General features: G+C 40.1%; 1 protein-coding gene across 2 annotated transcripts in view; it reads left to right on the top strand.

The window, feature by feature from the left end:
- LOC127639291 (protein bicaudal D homolog 1-like) overlaps window positions 1-23,736 on the top strand; it is a 43,669-nt gene that overhangs the window by 3,898 nt on the left and 16,035 nt on the right. For both annotated transcript variants that reach the window (XM_052121227.1, XM_052121226.1), the window contains exons 2-6: window positions 14,778-14,990; window positions 15,115-15,267; window positions 16,685-17,158; window positions 18,780-19,889; window positions 23,138-23,289. In XM_052121227.1, the coding sequence (XP_051977187.1) occupies window positions 14,778-14,990; window positions 15,115-15,267; window positions 16,685-17,158; window positions 18,780-19,889; window positions 23,138-23,289 (2,102 nt within the window). The remainder of the gene's footprint in view (window positions 1-14,777; window positions 14,991-15,114; window positions 15,268-16,684; window positions 17,159-18,779; window positions 19,890-23,137; window positions 23,290-23,736) is intronic.

The raw sequence follows: 23,736 nt of genomic DNA, 5'->3' as shown, positions 1-23,736 counted from the left end.
GATAGACTGCAGAATTTCATACTTCTGAAATTATTAACAAAACGGCAGAGCTTGTATTCGATGCACCTCTCCTTTCTGCACATTTATTCATAGCTTTATTAGTAGAGCTTGTGTACTCTTGCTGACTGCAGTGGACTCTGCTGAAGGTTAGCATAGGGTGACGGGTGCCAGTAGACAAGCTTATAGGTAATAAGATTGACAAAGAGACAGTTGACCAGCACATCTCACACATGAGTCCTCCATGCACTTGATGCAAAGACCAACACTGATGCACTGCCAACAACCCAAACTAATACACAACTAAACCAAATGTTGTATTGTGATTGATTTGTTTTGCAATTAATTGGCAATTATGTGTCTTTGCCTGTATGTTTATGAAATAGTAATGGTAATCTGAGACATATGAGTATGATGAAAGCATTTGTGTACAGTTAAAATCAGAAGTTTACATACATTTAGGTTGACATCATTAAAACTCATTTTTTAACCATTCCACAGATTTCATATTAGCAAACTATAGTTTTGGCAAGTCGTTTAGGACATCTACTTTATGCGTGACACGAGTAATTTTTCCATCAATAGTTTACAGACATATTGTTTAACCTTTAATTGACTATATCACAATGCCAGTGGGTCAGAAGTTTACATACACAAGTGTGGCAGGGCGGAGGGCGGGGCCTTTATCAGGCTAATTAAGCCTCTGAGAGGGATAATGGCCGATTGCGGGCGGTGGTGCGGGACAGAGAGATAGTTTACGGACATGTCCATCATGTGTGTGTGTTTGTGTCTTTTTAAGTTGATCATTAAAACTATTATTTATATTGCCAAGTCTGGTTCATCCTTGGGAGCAATTTCCAAATGTCTGAAGGTACCACGTTCATCTGTACAAACAATAGTACACAAGTATAAACACCATGGGACCAAGCAGCCATCATACCGCTCAGGAAGGAGACCCATTCTGTCTCCTAGAGATGAACATAGTTTAACGCGAAAAGAGAAAATAAATCCCAGAACAACAGCAAAGGACCTTGCGAAGATGCTGGAGGAAACATGTAGACGAGTATCTATATCCACAGTAAAACTAGTCCTATATCGACATGACCTGAAAGGCTACTACAGTTTGCAAGTGCACATGGGGACAAAGATCTTACATTTTGGAGAAATGTCCTCTGGTCTGATGAAACAAAAATTGAACTGTTTGGCCACAATGACCATCGTAATGTTTGGAGGAAAAAGGTGAGGCTTGCAAGCTGAAAAACACCATCCCAACCGTGAATCATAGGGGTGGCAGCATCATATTGTGGGGGTGCTTTGCTGCATAGTGACTGGTGCACTTCACAAAATAGATGATATCATTAGGAAGGAAAATTATGTGGATAATATGATATATTAAAGCAACAGAAATGTTTCTACGATTAAATGTCAGGAATTGTGAAAAACTGAGTTTAAATGTATTTGGCTAAGGTGTATGTAAACGTCTGAAATTAAACTGTATATATTATTCATAAATGTCTATTTCTGACATTCAGTATTCTCCACTGCCCTCAGAGAGCTGCTTGGATTTCCTACTTTGAGTTGCTATAACCTGAAACAACTGCTAACTGCAATGTCAAGCTTAAAACTAAAGCAAGATAATAAAAATGCAAAAATTCAGAAACACTTTTTATATACAGTAGTCCATGACAAGTGCAGCTTGTATGCTGCCAATCAATTCATACATATATATTTGTCCTTTCTTTAGATAGTCTGGCAATGATGTAACCTCCACAGTGTGTGACTCGTAACAGTGTGTTTTATTCCAGCTGACTGTATCAGTGTTTTGAAATCTACTGAACCCGTCACAGAGCGATAACATTCATATTTTAGGCAGTATCTTCTGCTGGTAAAAAGACTAGCAGTGTTTTTTCCTCCCTGGTGTTCTGCATCTTAAAGGGATCGCTTACCTCACTCAAATCTTTTACTCACCCTTATGTTGTTTCAAACCAGAATTATCTTTTTTCTTCTGTGGAACACAAAAGGAGATGTTAGGCAGAATATTAGCCTCAGTCACTATTCACTTTCATTGCATCTATTTTTCCATATAATGAAAGTGAATGGTGACTGAAGCTAATATTCTTACTAACATCTATTGTTTATTGTATTCTGTTCCATTTCGATCCATAGATATATTTGTGTCTATTCTGTTCCATTCTATTCCATTCCATAGATGCAATATATTAATATATATATTCTATTCTGCTTTGTTCAATAGAAATATTAGTGTTTTTATTTTATTCTGTTCCATTTCATTCCATAGATATATTTGTGTCTATTCTGTTCCATTCTATTCCATTCCATAGATGCAATATATTAATACAGGTGAAACTCGAAAAATTTGAATATCGTGCAAAAGTTCATTAATTTCAGTAATTCAACTTAAAAGGTGAAACTAATATATTATATAGACTCATTACAAGCAAAGTAAGATATTTCAAGCCTTTATTTGATATAATTTTGATGATTATGGCTTACAGCTTATGAAAACCCCAAATTCAGAATCTCAGAAAATTAGAATATTACATGAAATTAATAAAAAAAAAAAGATTTTAAATACAGAAATGTCGGCCCTCTGAAAAGTATAATCATGCATATGTACTCAGTACTTGGTTTGGGCCCCTTTTGCATTAATTACTGCCTCAATGCGGCGTGGCATGGGTGCTATCAGCCTGTGGCACTGCTGAGGTGTTATGGAAGACCAAGATGCTTCAATAGCGGCCTTCAGCTCTTCTGCATTGTTTGGTCTCATGTCTCTCATCTTTCTCTTAGCAATGCCCCATAGATTCTCTATGGGGTTCAGGTCAGGCGAGTTTGCTGGCCAATCAAGCACAGTAATACCATGGTCATTGAACCAGGTTTTGGTACTTTTGGCAGTGTGGGCAGGTGCCAAGTCCTGCTGGAAAACGAAGTCAGCATCTCCATAAAGCTTGTCTGCTGAAGGAAGCATGAAGTGCTCTAAAATGTCCCGGTAGACGGCTGCGTTGACTCTGGACTTAATAAAGCACAGTGGACCAACACCAGCCGATGACATGGCTCCCCAAACCAACACAGACTGTGGAAACTTCACACTGGACTTCAAGCATCTTGGATTGTGTGCCTCTCCATTCTTCCTCCAGACTCTGGGACCTTGGTTTCCAAATGAGATGCAAAATTTGCTCTCATCAGAAAAGAGGACTTTGGACCACTGAGCAACAGACCAGTTCTTTTTTTCTTTAGCCCAGGTAAGACGCTTCTGACGTTGTTTGTTGTTCAGGAGCGGCTTGACAAGAGGAATACGACATTTGAAGCCCATGTCCAGGACCCGTCTGTGTGTGGTGGCTCTTGATGCAGTAACTCCAGCCTCAGTCCACTCCTTGTGAAGCTCCCCCACACATTTGAATGGCCTTTTCCTGACAATCCTCTCCAGGCTACGGTCATCCCTGCTGCTTGTGCACCTTTTTCTTCCACACTTTTCCCTTCCACTTAACTTTCTATTAATGTGCTTTGATACAGCACTTTGAGAACATCCAACTTCTTTTGCGATCACCTTTTAAGGCTTTCCCTCCTTGTGGAGGGTGTCAATGATGGTTTTCTGCACAACTGTCAGGTCAGCAGTCTTCCCCATGATTGTGAATTCAACTGAACAAGACTGAGAGACCATTTAAAGGCTCAGGAACCCTTTGCAGGTGTTTAGCTGATTAGAGTGTGACACTTTGAGCCTACAATACTGAACCTTTTCACAATATTCTAATTTTCTGAGATTCTGAATTTGGGGTTTTCATAAGCTGTAAGCCATAATCATCAAAATTATATCAAATAAAGGCTTGAAATATCTTACTTTGCTTGTAATGAGTCTATATAATATATTAGTTTCACCTTTTAAGTTGAATTACTGAAATTAATGAACTTTTGCACGATATTCTAATTTTTCGAGTTTCACCTGTATATATATTCTATTCTGCTTTGTTCAATAGAAATATTAGTGTTTTTATTTTATTCTGTTCCATTTCATTCCATAGATATATTTGTGTCTATTGTATTCCATTCCATATATGCAATATATTAATATATATTGTATTCTATTCTGTTCTTCTTTGTTCAATAGAAATATTAGTGTTTTTATTTTATTCTGTTCCATTTAATTCCATAGATATATTTGTGTCTATTCTATTCCATTCCATATATGCAATATATTAATATATATTCTATTCTGCTTTGTTCAATAGAAATATTAGTGTTTTTATTTTATTCTGTTCCATTTCATTCCATAGATATATTTGTGTCTATTCTGTTCCGTTCTGTTCCATTCCATAGATACAATACATTTATATCTATTCTATTCTATTCTGCTTTGTTCAATAGAAATATTTTACTGTTTTTATTTTATTCTGTTCCATTTCATTCCATAGATATATTTGTGTCTATTCTGTTCCATTCCATATATGCAATATATTAATATATATTCTATTCTATTCTGTTCTGCTTTGTTCAATAGAAATATTAGTATTTTTATTTTATTCTGTTCCATTTCATTCCATATATTTAGTTGTGTCTATTCTGTTCCATTCTATTCCATTCCATAGATGCAATATATTAATATATATTCTATTCTATTCTGCTTTGTTCAATAGAAATATTAGTGTTTTTATTTTATTCTGTTCCATTTCATTCCATAGATATTTTTGTGTCTATTCTATTCCATTCCATAGATGCAATATATTAATATATATTCTATTCTATTCTGCTTTGTTCAATAGAAATATTAGTGTTTTTATTTTATTCTGTTCCATTTCATTCCATAGATATTTTTGTGTCTATTCTGTTCCATTCTATTCCATTCCATAGATGCAATATATTAATATATATTCTATTCTATTCTGCTTTGTTCAATAGAAATATTAGTGTTTTTATTTTATTCTGTTCCATTTCGATCCATAGATATATTTGTGTCTATTCTGTTCCATTCTATTCCATTCCATAGATGCAATATATTAATATATATTCTATTCTATTCTGCTTTGTTCAATAGAAATATTAGTGTTTTTATTTTATTCTGTTCCATTTCATTCCATAGATATATTTGTGTCTATTCTGTTCCATTCTGTTTCGTTCCATAGATATATTAATGACTATTCTAAAAAAATATATAATGACAAATACAAATAAGAAACAAATGAGACAATTGTTGGAGTATAGATTTATAAAATAAATATATGTATAATTCACTTAACTATGCCCAGAGTTAGTGTATGCTGGGACGTGGCATATATGTCAATGAAAAATGCAGAGATGTGCATTAGCAGCAGCTCAGCGCTAAAAGCTTTGCCGCTCATAGAAGGTGGCACAGCCCACTTATGTCATAGGCAGTAACTTGTTCCTTGTTGCCAGGTTTTGCTATCCGGGTAGAGACAAAATCCCTGATTATGTCCACAAAAGAAACTGACTTGACCACCTTGCATGGGGAAATTATTATTTTTAAATGTAAAATTGCAGAAGTCAGGGTAAGGATAAGTCTATAATAATTATAACTAGAGATGAGCAGTGTTTCTGGGTGTTTGCTTTGGTGTTCTGACACAAGAATGAGTCTGTTATAATTAACACCTGTGTAACAAAGGCCTCTGCTCTCCACCAAATGAGGCCAGAGTTCACACAGAGGTAATAAACATTGAAGGTCCTAAAGTGCTTTGGCCAGAGTTTTAAGACATGTCTGCTCCTGGTTATGAATTATGGATCGAACAGATCCAGGCACTTCAGGGAGGTATGTGAACGTCAAGTTGTATTATACATAAAGAAACATTTGCTGCATAATTTACATAATGAATGATGTCATACTTTTGCCTTTATTAAAACATCACCTGCAAGAGTTGAAACCACACAAACACAGCTCATTTAATTGGCTATATTTGAGTCAGATTTTGGCATTTCACAGTGCACGTACAGTGGGGTCTAGATAGATAGATTATGAAATCCAGAATTTCTTAGTATTTGACATGTCCTTCTTTTGCTTTAATGCCGCCATGTATTCTTGTACACAGAAGTTGTCTGTGATCATTTGGAATGGAGAGATGGTTTGGAGCTCTGCAGCAGAGCAGATCATATTTGAAGTAGGTTTCACTGCAGCTCACGGGCCATTATATTGATCAGTGTGTCTGTGTGTTCCTCTCTCCAGAAAGAAAAAGTCTCAGTTTACCGCTTCTCACATGAGCTGATGTACAGTGCCAGCAGACATCTCGCAAACCAACTCAAACTGCTTTCATTTACTGTAAACCGGACTTTTGCAAAACAATAGGTTTAAATTGCTGATGCATGTGTATACAAGAGCATTGTAATGGATGGATGAATTCTATTCTATTCTGGTTTGTTTTGTTCTGTTTAGTTCCATAGAAATATTAGTGTTTATTGAGTTCTATTCTATTTTATTTGTTTTGTTGTTAAAAATATTTGTGTTTGCTTTGTTTTGTTTAATAGGTGGATTTGTGTTTATTATATTATGCTCTTTTACATAGAAATTTTAGTGTTTGTTTTATTCTATTCTGTTCTGTTTCATTCCATATATATATATATATATATATATATATATATATATATTAGGACTGTCGATTTAACACTTTAATTCAGTGCGATTAATTTGATAAAAAATAACGCTTTCAAAAAATTAACGCAAATTTATCAAAATGCCCCCTAAGGAAGATTCTTAAGAAATGCGAGCTTGTAGTACCACCTGTTTACTCCAGAGGGCAGTAAGTGAAACTTCAGCTGTATGTGCAACGCACAGTTTATACAGTGAAGAAAACAACCAGACAGCACAAAACAGACATTCGTTACGTTCTTGCGTTCAAAACACTTGATGGAGCGCAAATTCGAACTAAGGGATCTCAAGATGTGTTCTAAGTATTAAACTATATTTAACTTGACACAGTGACCTAAACATTTATGTTTATGACGCAACGCACCTGAGACACTACACAAGCATGACTGACGCAGGTGTACATTGATGGGTCCATAAACAAGCCCTCATAATAAATCTCCAACTGATTAACAAATTGACTTGTGAAATGGATTGTTGTGAACTGTGTGCCAATGATTGACTTATGATCAATAATATGGTAGTAAACAATACATTGCATTCTAAAGCCGCTTTTATATTGTCTTATCAATGATGAACTCTTCTGCCACAAGAATGTAATGCATTTTAATTATCTGAATATTTTTTATTTTATATATATATATATATATATATATATATATATATATATATATATATATATATATATATATATATATATATATATACACACACACACACACACACACACACACACACACACCACAAAAGAATAAATAGTAATATATATATATTTGTTAAATATTTAAAGATAACTATGTATAATTATTTCATCATTATATATTGAATTATTTTTATATGAGGGGCTTTCTCAGCAAATATTTGTATATGTGATTAAATGCGAGTAATCACGATTAATTAATTGGGACACTATGTAATTAATTTCATTAAATATCTTAATCGATTGACAGCCCTTACATATATATGTATATATATATATTACTATTTATTCTTTTGTGTTCTGTTCCTTAGATATATTACAGTTTATTTTATTCTGTTCTTTTCTATTGATATATTAGTGTCTATTCTATTATTTTCTGTTCTGTTCTGTGTTGTTCCATAGATATTAGTTTATTCAATTCTTTTATTTTCTATAGATACTGCATATTAGTGTCTATTCTGTTCTGTTCTGTTCTGTCATTCCATAGATGGGTAAGTGTTTATTGTATTCTGTACTTTTCTATAGATAAATTAGTGTTTATTCTATTCTATTTTGTTCTGTTCTGTTCTATTCCTTAGAAAATTTGTGTTTGTTCTGTTCTGTTATGTTCTGTTCCATTCCATACTCTATATTAGTGTTCATTCTATTCTATTTAGTTTGATAAATATACTGTACTTGGACAGACAGGCAGACAGACATATACTGTACCTGGACAGACAGACAGACAGACAGATAGACATATACTGTTCCTGGACAGACATATACTGTACCTGGACAGTCAGACAGGCAGACAGACATATACTGTACCTGGACAGACAGACAGACAGACATATACTGTACCTGGACAGACAGACAGACAGACATATACTCTACCTGGACAGACAGACAGACAGATAGACATATACTGTACCTGGACAGACGTATACTGTACCTGGACAGTCAGACAGGCAGACAGACATATACTGTACCTGGACAGACAGACAGACAGACATATACTGTACCTGGACAGACAGACAGACAGACAGACAGACAGACATATACTGTACCTGGACAGACAGGCAGACAGACAGATAGACATATACTGTACCTGGACATACAGACAGGCAGACAGACATATACTGTACCTGGACAGACAGACAGACAGACAGACATATACTGTACCTGGACAGACATATACTGTACCTGGACAGACAGACAGACAGACAGACATGTACTGTACCTGGACAGACAGACAGACAGACAGACAGACATATACTGTACCTGGACAGACAGACAGACATATACTGTACCTGGACAGACAGGCAGACAGACAGACAGACATATACTGTACCTGGACAGACAGGCAGACAGACAGATAGACATATACTGTACCTGGACAGACAGACAGGCAGACAGACATATACTGTACCTGGACAGGCAGACAGACATATACTGTACCTGGACAGACAGACAGACAGACATATACTGTACCTGGACAGACAGACAGACAGATAGACATATACTGTACCTGGACAGACATATACTGTACCTGGACAGTCAGACAGGCAGACAGACATATACTGTACCTGGACAGACAGACAGACATATACTGTACCTGGACAGACAGGCAGACAGACAGATAGACATATACTGTACCTGGACAGACAGACAGGCAGACAGACATATACTGTACCTGGACAGACAGACAGACAGACATATACTGTACCTGGACAGACATATACTGTACCTGGACAGACAGACAGACAGACATATACTGTACCTGGACAGACAGACAGACAGACATATACTGTACCTGGACAGACAGGCAGACAGACAGACAGACATATACTGTACCTGGACAGACAGACAGGCAGACAGACATATACTGTACCTGGACAGGCAGACAGACATATACTGTACCTGGACAGACAGACAGAAAGACAGACATATACTGTACCTGGACAGGCAGACAGACATATACTGTACCTGGACAGACAGACAGACAGACAGACAGACAGACATATACTGTACCTGGACAGACAGGCAGACAGACAGATAGACAAATACTGTACCTGGACAGACAGACAGATAGACATATACTGTACCTGGACAGACAGACATATACTGTACCTGGACAGACAGACAGACAGACAGACAGACATATACTGTACCTGGACAGGCAGACAGACATATACTGTACCTGGACAGACAGACAGACAGACATATACTGTACCTGGACAGACATATACTGTACCTGGACAGACAGACAGACAGACAGACATATACTGTACCTGGACAGACAGGCAGACAGACAGATAGACATATACTGTACCTGGACAGACAGACAGGCAGACAGACATATACTGTACCTGGACAGGCAGACAGACATATACTGTACCTGGACAGACAGACAGACAGACATATACTGTACCTGGACAGACAGACAGACAGATAGACATATACTGTACCTGGACAGACATATACTGTACCTGGACAGTCAGACAGTCAGACAGACATATACTGTACCTGGACAGACAGACAGACATATTCTGTACCTGGACAGACAGACAGACAGACAGACATATACTGTACCTGGACAGACAGGCAGACAGACAGATAGACATATACTGTACCTGGACAGACAGACAGGCAGACAGACATATACTGTACCTGGACAGACAGACAGACAGACAGACATATACTGTACCTGGACAGACATATACTGTACCTGGACAGACAGACAGACAGACAGACAGACAGACATATACTGTACCTGGACAGACAGACAGACATATACTGTACCTGGACAGACAGGCAGACATATACTGTACCTGGACAGACAGGCAGACAGACAGACAGACATATACTGTACCTGGACAGACAGACAGGCAGACAGACATATACTGTACCTGGACAGGCAGACAGACATATACTGTACCTGGACAGACAGACAGGCAGACAGACATATACTGTACCTGGACAGGCAGACAGACATATACTGTACCTGGACAGACAGACAGACAGACATACAGACATATACTGTACCTGGACAGACAGGCAGACAGACAGATAGACATATACTGTACCTGGACAGACAGGCAGACAGACAGATAGACATATACTGTACCTGGACAGACAGACAGGCAGACAGACATATACTGTACCTGGACAGACAGACAGACAGACAGACAGACAGACAGACATATACTGTACCTGGACAGACAGACAGACATATACTGTACCTGGACAGGCAGACAGACAGACATATACTGTACCTGGACAGACAGGCAGACAGACAGATAGACATATACTATACCTGGACAGACAGACAGGCAGACAGACATATACTGTACCTGGACAGACAGGCAGACAGACAGACAGACATATTCTGTACCTGGACAGACAGGCAGACAGACAGATAGACATATACTGTACCTGGACAGACAGACAGGCAGACAGACATATACTGTACCTGGACAGACAGACAGACAGACAGACAGACATATACTGTACCTGGACAGGCAGACAGACAGACATATACTGTACCTGGACAGACAGGCAGACAGACAGATAGACATATACTATACCTGGACAGACAGACAGGCAGACAGACATATACTGTACCTGGGCAGACAGACATATACTGTACCTGGACAGACAGACAGGCAGATAGGTTCAGTGATGTTATTCACACAGTTAACATGACCATTGGATTCACCCATTCTGGTTTAGTATACAGTTGGTGACTATGGTGTGTTAGTGTGTTGTCAGATTGTGAGAGTGCGTCTTGTTCCCATCAAAGCCTGAAATAATAGTATGGTACCTCTGCTCACAGGGGAATGCGAACTGTGTTTTAGCTGTGCAGGAGGAGAGTGTGTGAGACATTAGACCACTGCTGTGCATTAACTCCTTGTAAAGAGAGAGACAGTTTCTTGAATAGCAAACACTGTCTGTGAAACTGTGTCCTGTTTTTGCACAGTATGTTGGTTTTCACAATTCAGCTGTGTTCTGATTCACTGCTCCCTACACACTCTGTAATGACTGTAACCTCATCACACGTGTTGCTTCTTTGTTTCCCCCTCTATGGGTGTGGCTGGTGTGTTTAAGTAGGTGAGAGGGTTTTTTTTTATGTAGAGGGAAATCACTAGAGTGGTAGAGATAGTCATTTTATGTTGACATAGTCAATGTTGTTGGCATAGACACACTGTTCTACATTTTTATTGGCACACGTACAAAAACAAATGTACACATGCAGATCATTTGGATCCTAATGGCAATGATTTTAAATTCTTCCCAATAAATTTAGGAGAAAATACCCCATAACTTTAGAAAAAGAAATATCTGCCACAATATTAGAAAGATGATATCTCCTTTTTCTTTCTCAGCTAAAATTTAACTGCCGTGCTATAGTAAAACAATATTACTTTAAGAGAATTATATGATTATCATATCCATTTCCTGTAATTCTCACACTACGACTGCTGACTCATCCTCACACAGCGCCATCAGTTATCATGTAATTGAGTGCAACAGTGACTTTCAATGCGGTCTTGATTCCAAATTGGTATATTTCCAATTCATAGGGATTTCAAACAAATCTTCTATGATGAGTTCTAATTCTTAAACTAAATTAACCAACTCTGAGATGAATCACAACACTACAGACATTCATTTGTATCAAAACCATGACAATCGGAAAAAGACAGTGTTCCTAAATTATTTTAAAGAACTAGGGCAATAAACTACTCATCCTAAAGGGCGTTGTAAAATTACATGATTGAATAAAAAAATTATGGTTAAGTATAAAAGTACTTACTGTTCATGTAGTCATTGGGGAAAGAAGGATTGAAACCTGGGATAGAAGAAAACACAAGCGCATGGGACAACCTGAGAGCTGGGTAGAGGAAACTGTCACGACCCTGCCACAACAAGATCAAAATGGCAGGATCATGACAGTACCACCCCAACCCCACGACTCCCAGCCGTCCCACAAACAAGACAAAACGAAACTAGACGAAAGTACAGACTGCGGGAAGGGAGGGTGAGGGAAACAGGTGGAAGGCACTAACACAAAAAAATAGACAAGGAACCGGAAACATAAGTCTAACAATTAAAAACAAAAAATAAGGTGAGGTCAAGGGCAGAACCGGCGGGACAGACTAGGGTGGAGCCAGCGGGATAAGCTAGGGTGACACTGGCTGAAGATCCCAGGGTGGAGCCGGCGAGGCAAGCCAGGGTGGTGCAGGCGGAGCAAGCCAGGGTAGAGCGCCTGAACCGGGCCTGGTGACTTAGCTGGGCCTAGTGACTTGACAGGAAGGAATGATTTGACTGGACATGGGGGCTTGAGCAGGCTCGTGATAGCCACAGGGAGCAAGACCGGTTCGTCCACAGCCACTGGGAACAGGACAGGGTTATCAATAGTCTCAGGCAACTGATCAGGCTCGTTGACAGCCACAGGGAAATGGACAGATGTCTCTAGGATGGGAGCAAGGACAGATGGCACCAGGACAGGAGTGAGGTCAGGCAACAGGAAAATGGCCTCTGCGGCCGTAGGCGCTGGCAGTGAAAAGGGAGCGAGCTCCATGGCCGTGAGCACAGGCAGTGATGGGGAAATGGCCCCCTTGGCCGTAGGCACTGGTAGTGACAAGGGAGCGACATCCATGGCTGTGAGCACAGGCAGTGGCGGTGAAATGCCTCCATGGCCGTGAGCGCAGGCAGTGATGGGGAAATGGCCTCCATGGCTGTGAGCATAGGCAGTGATGGGAAAATGGCCTCCATGGCTGTGAGCACAGGCAGTGACAAGGGAGCGACCTCCATGGCCGTAGGCACCGGCAGTGACAAGGGAGCGACATCCATGGCCGTGAGCACAGTTAGTGACGGTGAAACGGCCTCCATGGCCGTGAGCACAGGCAGTGATGGGGAAATGGCCTCCATGGCCGTAGGCACTGGCAGTGATAAGGGAGCGACCTCCATGGCCGTAGGCACTGGCAATGACAAGGGAGCGACCTCCATGGTTGTGAGCACAGGCAGTGACAGTGAAATGGCCTCTGTGGCCATGGGCATGATCAAAATGGCAGGATCATGACAATGGAATATATTGCAAGGTTTCTCAATCATTTACATTTATGCATTTGGCAGACGCTTTTATCCAAAGTGACTTACAGAGCCCTTATTACAGGGACAATCCCCCCGGAGCAACCTGGAGTTAAGTGCCTTGCTCAAGGACACAATGGTGGTGGCTGTGGGGCTCCAACCAGCATCCTTCTGATTACCAGATTACCAGTTATGTGCTTAGACCACTACACCACCACCACTCCGAACCACCACTCAATCAAGGTGAATCCAATCAAATCAGGTTACTCATTTGCCAGATTAAAAATTATAATCTTATGAAAAGATGCAGTGAATCATAATTGTTGATGTCACTTTAGAAAGTGGAACAGCAGTAATAATTGTTACACCATATTGCTGATTGTTCTTTATTTAGCTAAATATAGTATCATGAAACAGCAGAAGACTGCTTGAGGGGCGTCAGTGATGTGCCTGCTCATCATAGTCTATTTCTTTCATGTATCCATATCTCTATCACAAATGGTGAGTCTTTACATCATTAAATGCTGCCAACCCTTGTGTGTCACATACGATTTTAGGTATCATTCATGTCCATAGCACAAACGGTACAGAACGAGTTACATGCCCAATTTAAATTCTTAGGCAATAGCAATAATGATGCTTCCCTTAGCAAACACCACTAAGAACTATAAGAGTTCAATCGCAATCTCACCCTGGCATATAGAGCACTGATTTCTCACATCACTGCAAGACTGAGTAACTGTAGGCGAGAGTGTGACTGAAATTCCAGCTTAATGGAAAACCCTAGTGGCGTCTCTTTGAAAGAGTCCATCGATCTTCATCCATGCAGGAAGAACACACTTCCCTCTGAGCAAACTGGATCATTTGGCTCTCTCTCCATCTCTTACAGTGAGGGATTTTGACTGTCTCTCGCTCTAATGAAAGAGAAAGTGCAGCTTTACCGTTTGAGCCTGCTAAGACCAGAAATCCAGCTTAGGATGTTGGAAAAAAAACGATTAATGGGTGTGGCAGGGCGGAGGGCGGGACCGGGTCATGATCCTACACACCCGGTCCTGTATTATGCTAATTATGCCTCCGTGAGGTTTAGAGGCTGACTGCAGAGGGCCGTGCGGGAGAGAGAGATCGTTAGCGGACATGTCCGTCATGTGTGTTTGTGTTGTCTTTTAAGTTTTCCATTAAACTATGATTTATATTGACAAGCCGGTTCTCGCCTCCTCCTTTCCCATCCTTTAACTGTTTTACAATGGGTTATCTGACTTTTCCACCACCTTAGATATTGGCATCGGCAAAATCCACAATTGGTCGATCTCTAATGTATACTATGTGGATTGGAATGCAGCCGAAATCTCACCTGACTGTATTGTTCAGTTTGTCATTTATACTGTACTTCCCTCTGTCCATCAGGCCTTCAGCCAGGTGTACACCACCCAGAGGAAGGTGGCTGAAGATGGGGAGACGAACGAGGAGACGCTGCTGCAGGAGTCGGCCACTAAGGAGGCATACTACATGGGCCGCCTGCTGGAGCAGCAAGCCGAATTGAAGAACAGCCGATCTCAAGCATCCAGCACACATGTGGAGAACGAGAGACTTACAGCTATCCTGCAGGAACTCAGAGAGGTCAGAAACCAATTCAAACAACAAGATTTGGAAGTGTCCGGTGTTGAATATGAGGGGTCAAATTAACAAGATGAAAATGTAACTCCTGTCTTTGTCTTTTCCTCCCTGTCTCTCTCTCGCTCAGTGTAATGAGATGTTGGAGCTACAGAGGAATCGGATGAGAGAGGAGATCAGAGAGTATAAATTCAGAGAGGCCCGACTCCTGCAGGACTACACTGAACTGGAAGAAGAGAACATCTCGCTGCAGAAACTGGTTTCCACGCTCAAACAGAACCAGGTAAATACACACAAACACAGGCTGTGTACAGAATAGAGGTTTGCATAGACTTTAAAGGGATAGTTCACCCAAAAATGACTTTCTTTGATCTGCTGAACACAAATAAATATTTTTAGAAGAATATTTCAGCTCTGTAGGTCCATACAATGCAAGTGAATGGGTGCCAACATTTTTAAGCTCCAATATCCACATAAAGGTTACATAAAAGTACTCCAGACGGCTCTGGTGGTTCAATCCATACCTTCTGAAGTTATATGATAGTTGTGAGTGAGAAACAGATCAATGTTTAAGTCTTCACTTTCACTTTCTCCATCTTCTGTTTTTGGTGATTCACATTCTTAGTGCATATCGCCCCCTACAAGGCAGAGAGAATTTACGACAAAAAGTGACTTAAATATTGATCTGTTTCTCACATGCATCTATCACATCGTGTCTGAACACACGGATTTAACCACTGGAGTTATATGGATTACTTTTATGCTCCCTATATGTGGATTTTGGAGCTTCAAAATTTTGGCACCCATTCACTTGCATTGTATTGACCTACAGAGCTGAAATATTCTTCTAAAAATCTTCATTTTTGTTCTGCATAAGAAAGAAAAAAGGGTGAGGAAATCATGAGAGAATTTTCATTTTTGGGTGAACTATTCCTTTCATAGTTATAGCCCAAACCATGCCTATACCCGAGACTATGTGACCCGACCCGAATATTCAGGGTTTCAATACCACTTAAACTCAATCAATCAACAGCATTTGTGGCATAATATTGATTACCACTCAACTTATTTTTGACTCGTCCCTCCTTTTATTTAAAAACAAAAGCAAAAATCGCGGTTCCAGTGAGGCGTTTATAATGGAAGTAAATGGGGGCCAATCCGTATACGTTAAAATACTCACTGTTTCAAAAGTATAGCAACAAGACGAAAACAATATGCATGTAAACATGATTTTAGTGTGATAAAATCACCTACTTACCTTTTTTGTTAAGTTACATAATCAAAGTTGTACATTTTCAACTTTGTTGCCATGACGACATGACGCCCTAAACCCTAAAACCCTTCAACAACAGCAATAATGATGATTTAACAACTTTACAGCTCAAATAATGCACATGTTTTAACAGAGGAATTAATGCAATCACAGTTCCACTTTTAAACCCTCAAACCTTTGGCCCTACACTTCCATTGTAAGTGCCACTGTAACCCAGATGATATACTTCCAGTTCATTAGAAATGGAAGGTCATCTGTATAGTCTATGCATACAGAATATTTGCATACTGTGCACACTATGCATACGCATATGCTTATGCATGCAATGTATTGCAGAAATATAAAGAGTAGAATGGTAGTACTGTGTCATTCCAAAAAAAATGTCTTCTACAATTTGTGTAATTGTGATCTTGCTTCCTTCTTTAAGGTGGAATATGAAGGCTTGAAGCACGAAATCAAAGTTCTGGAGGAGGAGACAGCCCTGCTCAACAGCCAATTAGAAGATGCGCTGCGCTTGAAGGACATCTCCCAGAGCCAGTTGGAGGAGGCCTTGGAAGCTCTGAAAGGCGAGCGAGAGCTTAAGAAAACCCTGAGGAAGGAATTAGCTCATCATCTTACCATGTGCGATGGGCCTTTCAGTTCAGGCTGTGCCCATCTGTTCGCCTTGAGCTCAGCGCCTCCTAGTGGCTGTGCCACCCCGACAGCTGCAACCTCGCCCAGCAGTGAGGATGGGAGCAAATGCAACGGGCATCTGCTCCAGGGTGCGACTGGTTCGACGCTAAATCGACTGAATGGAGAATTTAGGACATCGGCTTTGAGGAAGAGTGAAATTTTAACCCCTGACCTCTTCAGTGAGCTCAATGGACCAGAGATCCAGAAACTCAAACAGCAACTCCAACAGGTCAGTTTGAAGGGGTGGGGTTTGTGCGAGACACACCCACTTACTGAATATGTAAACAGCTGAAGCCAATATCTGTTTTGAAAACATATCCGGGTCTGAAAATAGAGTTATCAAACTTAAAGGTGCACTCAGACTCTTTTTGATTGTGTTATCTTAGACTTACAGTGACACCTAGTGGTGTGGATGCAGCATCATTCAAAATCAACAGTTATCAGTTATAGATGCCATTGTAAAAATGCACTTTATACAGTCAGCCATGATTAATATAATCCAAGAGTGAAAGTGTCCAATAACATGACAGTTACTGAGATTACACGAGTAGTTTTCAGCTGGTCATGTGCCCCCATGAGTGGCGCCCCTGCCCCGTGTAGAATAAAACAGCTTTTATAAGATTACTGATATGACTAGAGTCCTCATCTCATGTGAGTGGTCATGATTTTATACATATGTTTCAAAATTACAATTAATTTCTTTAAGAGTAAAACTTTTTAATGAGGAAAAACATTACAAGTCCTCATAAATTATGTTTCTTAGATCATGATTTCCTGAAGAGAACATTATTAAGGCCTTCTTGAAGTATTTTGGTATTGTCCATCTTTTATGCTCACATTCCAAAAGATTGTGAAACTACTGCAGCATTGGTTTAGGCGTTGCTCTGTTTACTGCGGGATACTGCAGTTTCGTGGGATGAAATATAAGACCACCAGACACACACACACTCACTAATGGGCCATGCTACTGGCCTATTTATAGAATATCCTTCCTTTCACATGGTATCATTTTTTCTAAAGTGCAAGCTAATTTTGTCCATATGAAATGATTTCCCTTGATATCGTGATTATCGATGTTGATCAATAAACGTTCCATTAAATACTTCATTATTGATTGTAATGGTAGTATTCTAGTTTTGTCGTGTTGTTTATTTGCAGTGTACATTCACATTTATGCATTTGGCAGACGCTTTTATCCAAAGCGACTTACAGTGCACTTATTACAGGGACAGTCCCCCCCGGAGCAACCTGGAGTTAAGTGCCTTGCTCAAGGACACAATGGTGGTGGCTGTGGGGATCGAACCAGCAACCTTCTGATTACCAGTTATGTGCTTTAGCCCACTACGCCACCACCACTCCTACGCTGTATTTACCGTCTTCATTGCAAGCAAGCTGCACAACATGCAACAAATACAAAATTATGCTTTTTGCTTTTGTTTTAAAGCTTCTTTTCGAGTGTCAGGTGATTCTTCTTCAGCACTAATTTTCTTATGAAACGTAAAGCAAGCATCTGTCCATCAGACTGTTTAAAACTTACGCTTCAGGATAAGATAGGACTAAAGACTTATTTAAGTATTACTGATTTGCCATTGCCATTTCATCGCTCAATGGACATGTCTTGAGATGTCTTTAGAATACTAAATATCTGTAAAAACATGTCAATAGAAACCTTTGATGCAATACGAGTAGACTTGATTACTTTTCCGGTTGATTTTGCAGCCATTCCTTGAATGCACTGTAAGCCACTTTGGATAGAATTAATTGTTAAGTACATAAATGAAAATGTCCATTAGCAAGACCTGGACAAACCAGCATGGAAATTCATTTTTTGGCTTGTTTATGTGCCATAGATCGAGCGGGAAAAAGCATCTTTGGTAAACAGCTTGCAGGAATCACAGGCCCTGCTCCGACACACACAGGGGGCCCTTACGGAACAGCACGAGAGGGCCTGTCGCCTGGGTGAGCGATTCCGAAAACTCCGTCGCCGCAAGGAAAACAAGGAGGAAGATGAAGATGAAGAGGAGGAGACCACGTTTATCCCAGGGGACCAGGAGAGTCCCAGTTTGGAGTTGATGCAGTGTAAATACAGGGTTGCATTAACAGAGGTGGTTGGACTGAAGGCGGAGCTTAAGGAGGTCAAAGAAAAATTTAACGAGTGTGTGGAGGCGAGAGCGCGGGCTGAAGAGCAAGGCCAGGCGCAATTGCAGGCGCTGGAAAATCAGGTGGTGCAGTTGGAGCGCAGCTGCAGGGATGGCCGGGAAAAGGTAGTGCATCTTGAACGTGAGCTGCAGGCAGCCAATAACACGGCGCTGGAAACCCATGGAATTCTCGGTATGGCGCATGACGAGCTGGCGACATTTAGCGAAGAATTAGCGCAACTTTACCACCACGTCTGCCTGTGCAACAATGAGACACCCAATCGTGTTATGCTGGACTACTACCGGCAGGGCAGGACCCCAACGCGCATGTCAAGCGCTGGTCTCAAGGTGCAAGACGATAACAGAGCGCTGTTGACGCCACGGCTAGCACGGCGTTTAGCGGCTATTAATGCCGCAACGTCAGAGTCGCGTAGCCCATCCGACTCACCATCCAAAGAACCCCTCACCGCAGAGCAGAGCCCGGTCCGTACGCCACTAGGCTCGCCCGTCATTAGTGCCTCTTCCTCATCGTCATCTTCATCCCCAGCACCCGAGTCGTCCACGGGTTCTGACCTGCGCCGCGAGCCTACCAACATATACCACCTCAACGCCATCATTCGGGATCAGATCAATCATCTCCAGAAGGCAGTGGACCGTTCGCTACAGCTATCCCGCCAGAGAGCGGCAGCTAGTGAGCTCGCTCCATTGATGGACAAGGACAAGGAGGCCTGTATGGAGGAAATTCTTAAACTCAAATCCCTCCTGAGCACCAAGAGAGAGCAGATCGCAACATTGCGTCTTTTACTCAAAGCCAACAAGCAGGTAAGCTAATAAGCTCTATTTATTACCCAGCATCCCATTGATCACCATCATGAACTGTTGGAGCGTAACCATGGGAGTCTTTACATTGAGTGAGATTCTTTGTCATTACCGTTGACTTTTAGATGTTACTCTTCTTGTTAAAACCACAGCGTAGTTTCCACAGCGTCGCTATCTTTCACCTTGTCTCGTGTAACCAGAGTTTTAACAATCGAAATGAAGTCTGGTCCACTTTGCAGCTTATTCTGGCCAGGAACCACTCACTTAGACAGGTGTTTCTTCAACTCCAGGCAGTTTCCTGTCCCAGGGGTTGATTTTATATGAAAACAAACAGATTTCAACTTTTTTCTTTTTGTAATCTGAAGATCACATTAACTTATTTTTGGTATTTTTAAATGCCATTTATCACTCGTATTCGCAAACAAATTTCACGTTATGTGGCTAAAATGTATGGTATTTATTTGGCAACTGGCTGGTAAATGTTCATATTTCACTCATCGGTAATTTTGTAGTATAGTGGTGGAGAATAAATGACCCATTTGCCATTGAATAATGTCTCTTTTAATAACCTTTCTCTTTATGCATAGTACAGATGAGATAAAGCCGTTTGAGTCTTGTTAAAGAGACCGGTTTTAGCACGTGTTCAACAAATCAATGTAATACTTAACAATGTAATTAATAATATACATGTAAAAAAAAATTTATTTATTGATTAAATGCATGGATTTGTTTATTGTTCAAAGCCAAAATGTGACCAAAATAATGAAAAATGTATTAAATATATTTAGTAAAATGAATATTTTCATAATGTACCTTGTTAGAAGCTCCTCTGTATAATTAACAGCTTAGCTGGAAAATAATTGATTTCATACGCAAGCAAAAAAGACATTATAACTGAAATATATCCACATGATTTGATATCAAATCGAATTGGGTAATCTGTAATCCGGTAAATCCCAGCCCTAATAAAATGTTAGCTATGATTAACTCTCAAAAGCTTTAAAAATGTCATTTCCATTACAATACAGAATTTGAGATGTGATAAAAATGACACTGTGGTGGGAATTTCAGACGTTCAGAAAAATGTGCAAAAATGACATCTTACATGGTGCATGTGCATACAGACAAATTAAACAAACTAGTTCGAGTTTTTAGAAATTCATAGGGCTAAATGTGACCAAAGTTGAAGAAACCATGTTTGTTTGCCGTTTAGAGGCGGGTCTCTCTGTAATAGTTGATAACACAATATGGCCTGTGAATGGCTTTACAGAAAATACCAAAGATACATTTTGTGGTCAGAGCTTTTGATTATGCATATATCTAGTTTGCGTGTTGCTAAGTGCCTCAAATGGAAACTTTGAGTATTTTTCAAAGATTTTATGCCTTGAAAGTGCCAAACTTTCTAGTGATTACTTTCTCCTCAAAAGCACTCATTGTATCAAAGTAAAATAAAAATGACAGTATTCCAGCCAGATTGAAACCAGCCAGCTTTTGCCATTTTTGCGAGCAGTATGCATCAGATAGTGTACGGATCGAGGTGCAGACCAATGGCGTGCCGTCTGACGCAAACATCTTTATGTAGAGCTAGTGAGAGTAATGCACTTTCATTCAAAGTGACAGTTCTGTATGTTGGATCCTTTCTCTCGCCTTGTTGCCAGCAGTGTGATAGAAAGCATGTTGTATGACCTCTCCAGTCCTCTGATGATTAATGGACGCTACGATTTATAGATCCCATACCAGAGAGAAAGTGCTGTGCTATTTGGGCAGCAATGCAATTACTACCGCCGTTATTATGTGCCATACACACTGTAGCAGCTGTAAGTTACCTCAATGGCGATCCTTTATGTTGCTTGTGTCAGTTCAGTGAATGAAGTTCAATACTGTTTGATTATTAATTCAAGAAGATATTTTACCATTATGGCCTTCTATACCAGAACAATTACCTGGTAAATATCTTGCATACATCAAAATCAACATGATATGTACAGCATAGATACAACTATAATACATGCTGAACGCGGAGTAACCATCTTAACTGCGGTCTTTGAGGTGAAAACATTTAAATCAGCCTCACAAAGAACAGTAGGTTGCATTGTTTTCAGAAACACCCTCATTTGTTATTGATCTGTTTTTCTTTCTTATGTGGCCTATACAAGAGGTCGACCGATATATCGGTTTTACCGATTAATCGGTGACGATAGTTGCCAGTAGTTTTATTCCTCCATTCTCTTTGACCAGCGCTGGATGATTACATAACATTATAACACTGGCCTCTAGAAGTGACATTAAACAATTAATTGCCATCAATATTCATCCAATATTTTATCCTCACTTCAATGAAAATTTGGTTATTTACATTAGATAAACCAAGTGATCTAAATTGAAGCGAGGGCATGAAACGAAAATGCAACTACATAGTATGTGCAGCACATACTTTCCATCTTGATATGTCTGGTCACAGTACTAGTTACGTAACTCCGAGTCCACGAGGGTCAGAGAGACGAGCCTGGCCCCGAGGTCGTAGCCCGCCGGGTTCCCGAGATACAGGCGTTGGACCACTTCAGAGCCCATTGACTTCTATTGTAGAGAGAGTTTTCCTGTCTTATCTCCGGACCCCGGTGGGCTAGAGAAGCGGGGTGGATGTCGTTGGAAAGGTCTCGGCGAGCCCCGTCGAACGAGTCCGGTCCGGAGTCCTTGGTCGGTCTGGTTCGTGAGAGAGGTCGGGCGGAAGGGACCTTATAAGACAGGAAAACCACCCACACTAGTATATGTACAGTATCGCTAATCTTGTAAATATATATGCTATAAAAAGCTTAATTTGGTAAATACTTGAATATAACGGAGCCAAGTCTCTGTCATTTCAAAATAAGAGTCCCAAAATAAGTAAGTGTATTTCCGACTTGTTCATAGTCCCGCGTAAATGCTCCAAATCTTCATTTTGTCTGGTTATTATTGGGATTTGGGTTTCACAATCAACAGCATCTGGGATTTTATTCATTTTGTGCCCATGTTACTTTTACGTATGTGCCCGTCATAGTAAGAAAATACTAAAAAAGTTTTCTAGCATTCAATAAATAGATAAAATAAAACTTTGAATCAGTTATCGGCCTTTCCCACCACCTTAGATATCGGTATTGGCAAAGTCCACTATCAATCTCTAGTCCATACTATTTTAGTCACTAGTAATTTATTGACGTATTATAGGCAGAATCATTTGTTGTTTGGACACTGTTGGCTATAATCTTTCACAGACGGCTGAGGGGGCCCTCGCCAACCTGAAGAGTAAATACGAGAATGAGAAGACCATGGTGACAGAGACCATGATGAAGCTGAGGAACGAGTTGAAAGCCTTGAAAGAGGATGCGGCGACCTTCTCTTCCCTCAGAGCCATGTTCGCCACACGGTGAGAAACGTACAGTAGAACAGCATCCGACAGACGGCGTTTACAACTAGGTTATACAAGTGTCAAACTACTTTGAAGCTGTGTTATGTCAAGATACATGCTACTCATAATAGTGCCAGTCCAAGCTACTACCAAAATGTTGCTAACTACAATAAAGCAGCTTGAGTTGAGTATCTATCACTAAAGATACACCACTAAATATAAGACGTGTCATCTTATTTACCTGGGACAAAACAACGAGAATATGAATTAGGTTACAGCACTCAAGTTTTGAACAGATTAATGCACGCTAAATGCAACCAACAAAACTAGAAATCACCACCTTTTATACATTTAACTAAATATTTTGTGACAGAAAAGAAGATGTAATATGCCACGCAGGTTACTGAGCAGGAACCCATTCACCAAAATTGATATGAACATTTTATATTATTAATATTAAAGGTA

This window comes from Xyrauchen texanus, chromosome 47, assembly GCF_025860055.1.
Source record: "Xyrauchen texanus isolate HMW12.3.18 chromosome 47, RBS_HiC_50CHRs, whole genome shotgun sequence".
NCBI classification, from domain to species: domain Eukaryota; kingdom Metazoa; phylum Chordata; class Actinopteri; order Cypriniformes; family Catostomidae; genus Xyrauchen; species Xyrauchen texanus.
The sequence above is the reverse complement of the archived record's forward strand: the minus strand, read 5'-3'. Positions and strand labels throughout refer to the sequence as shown.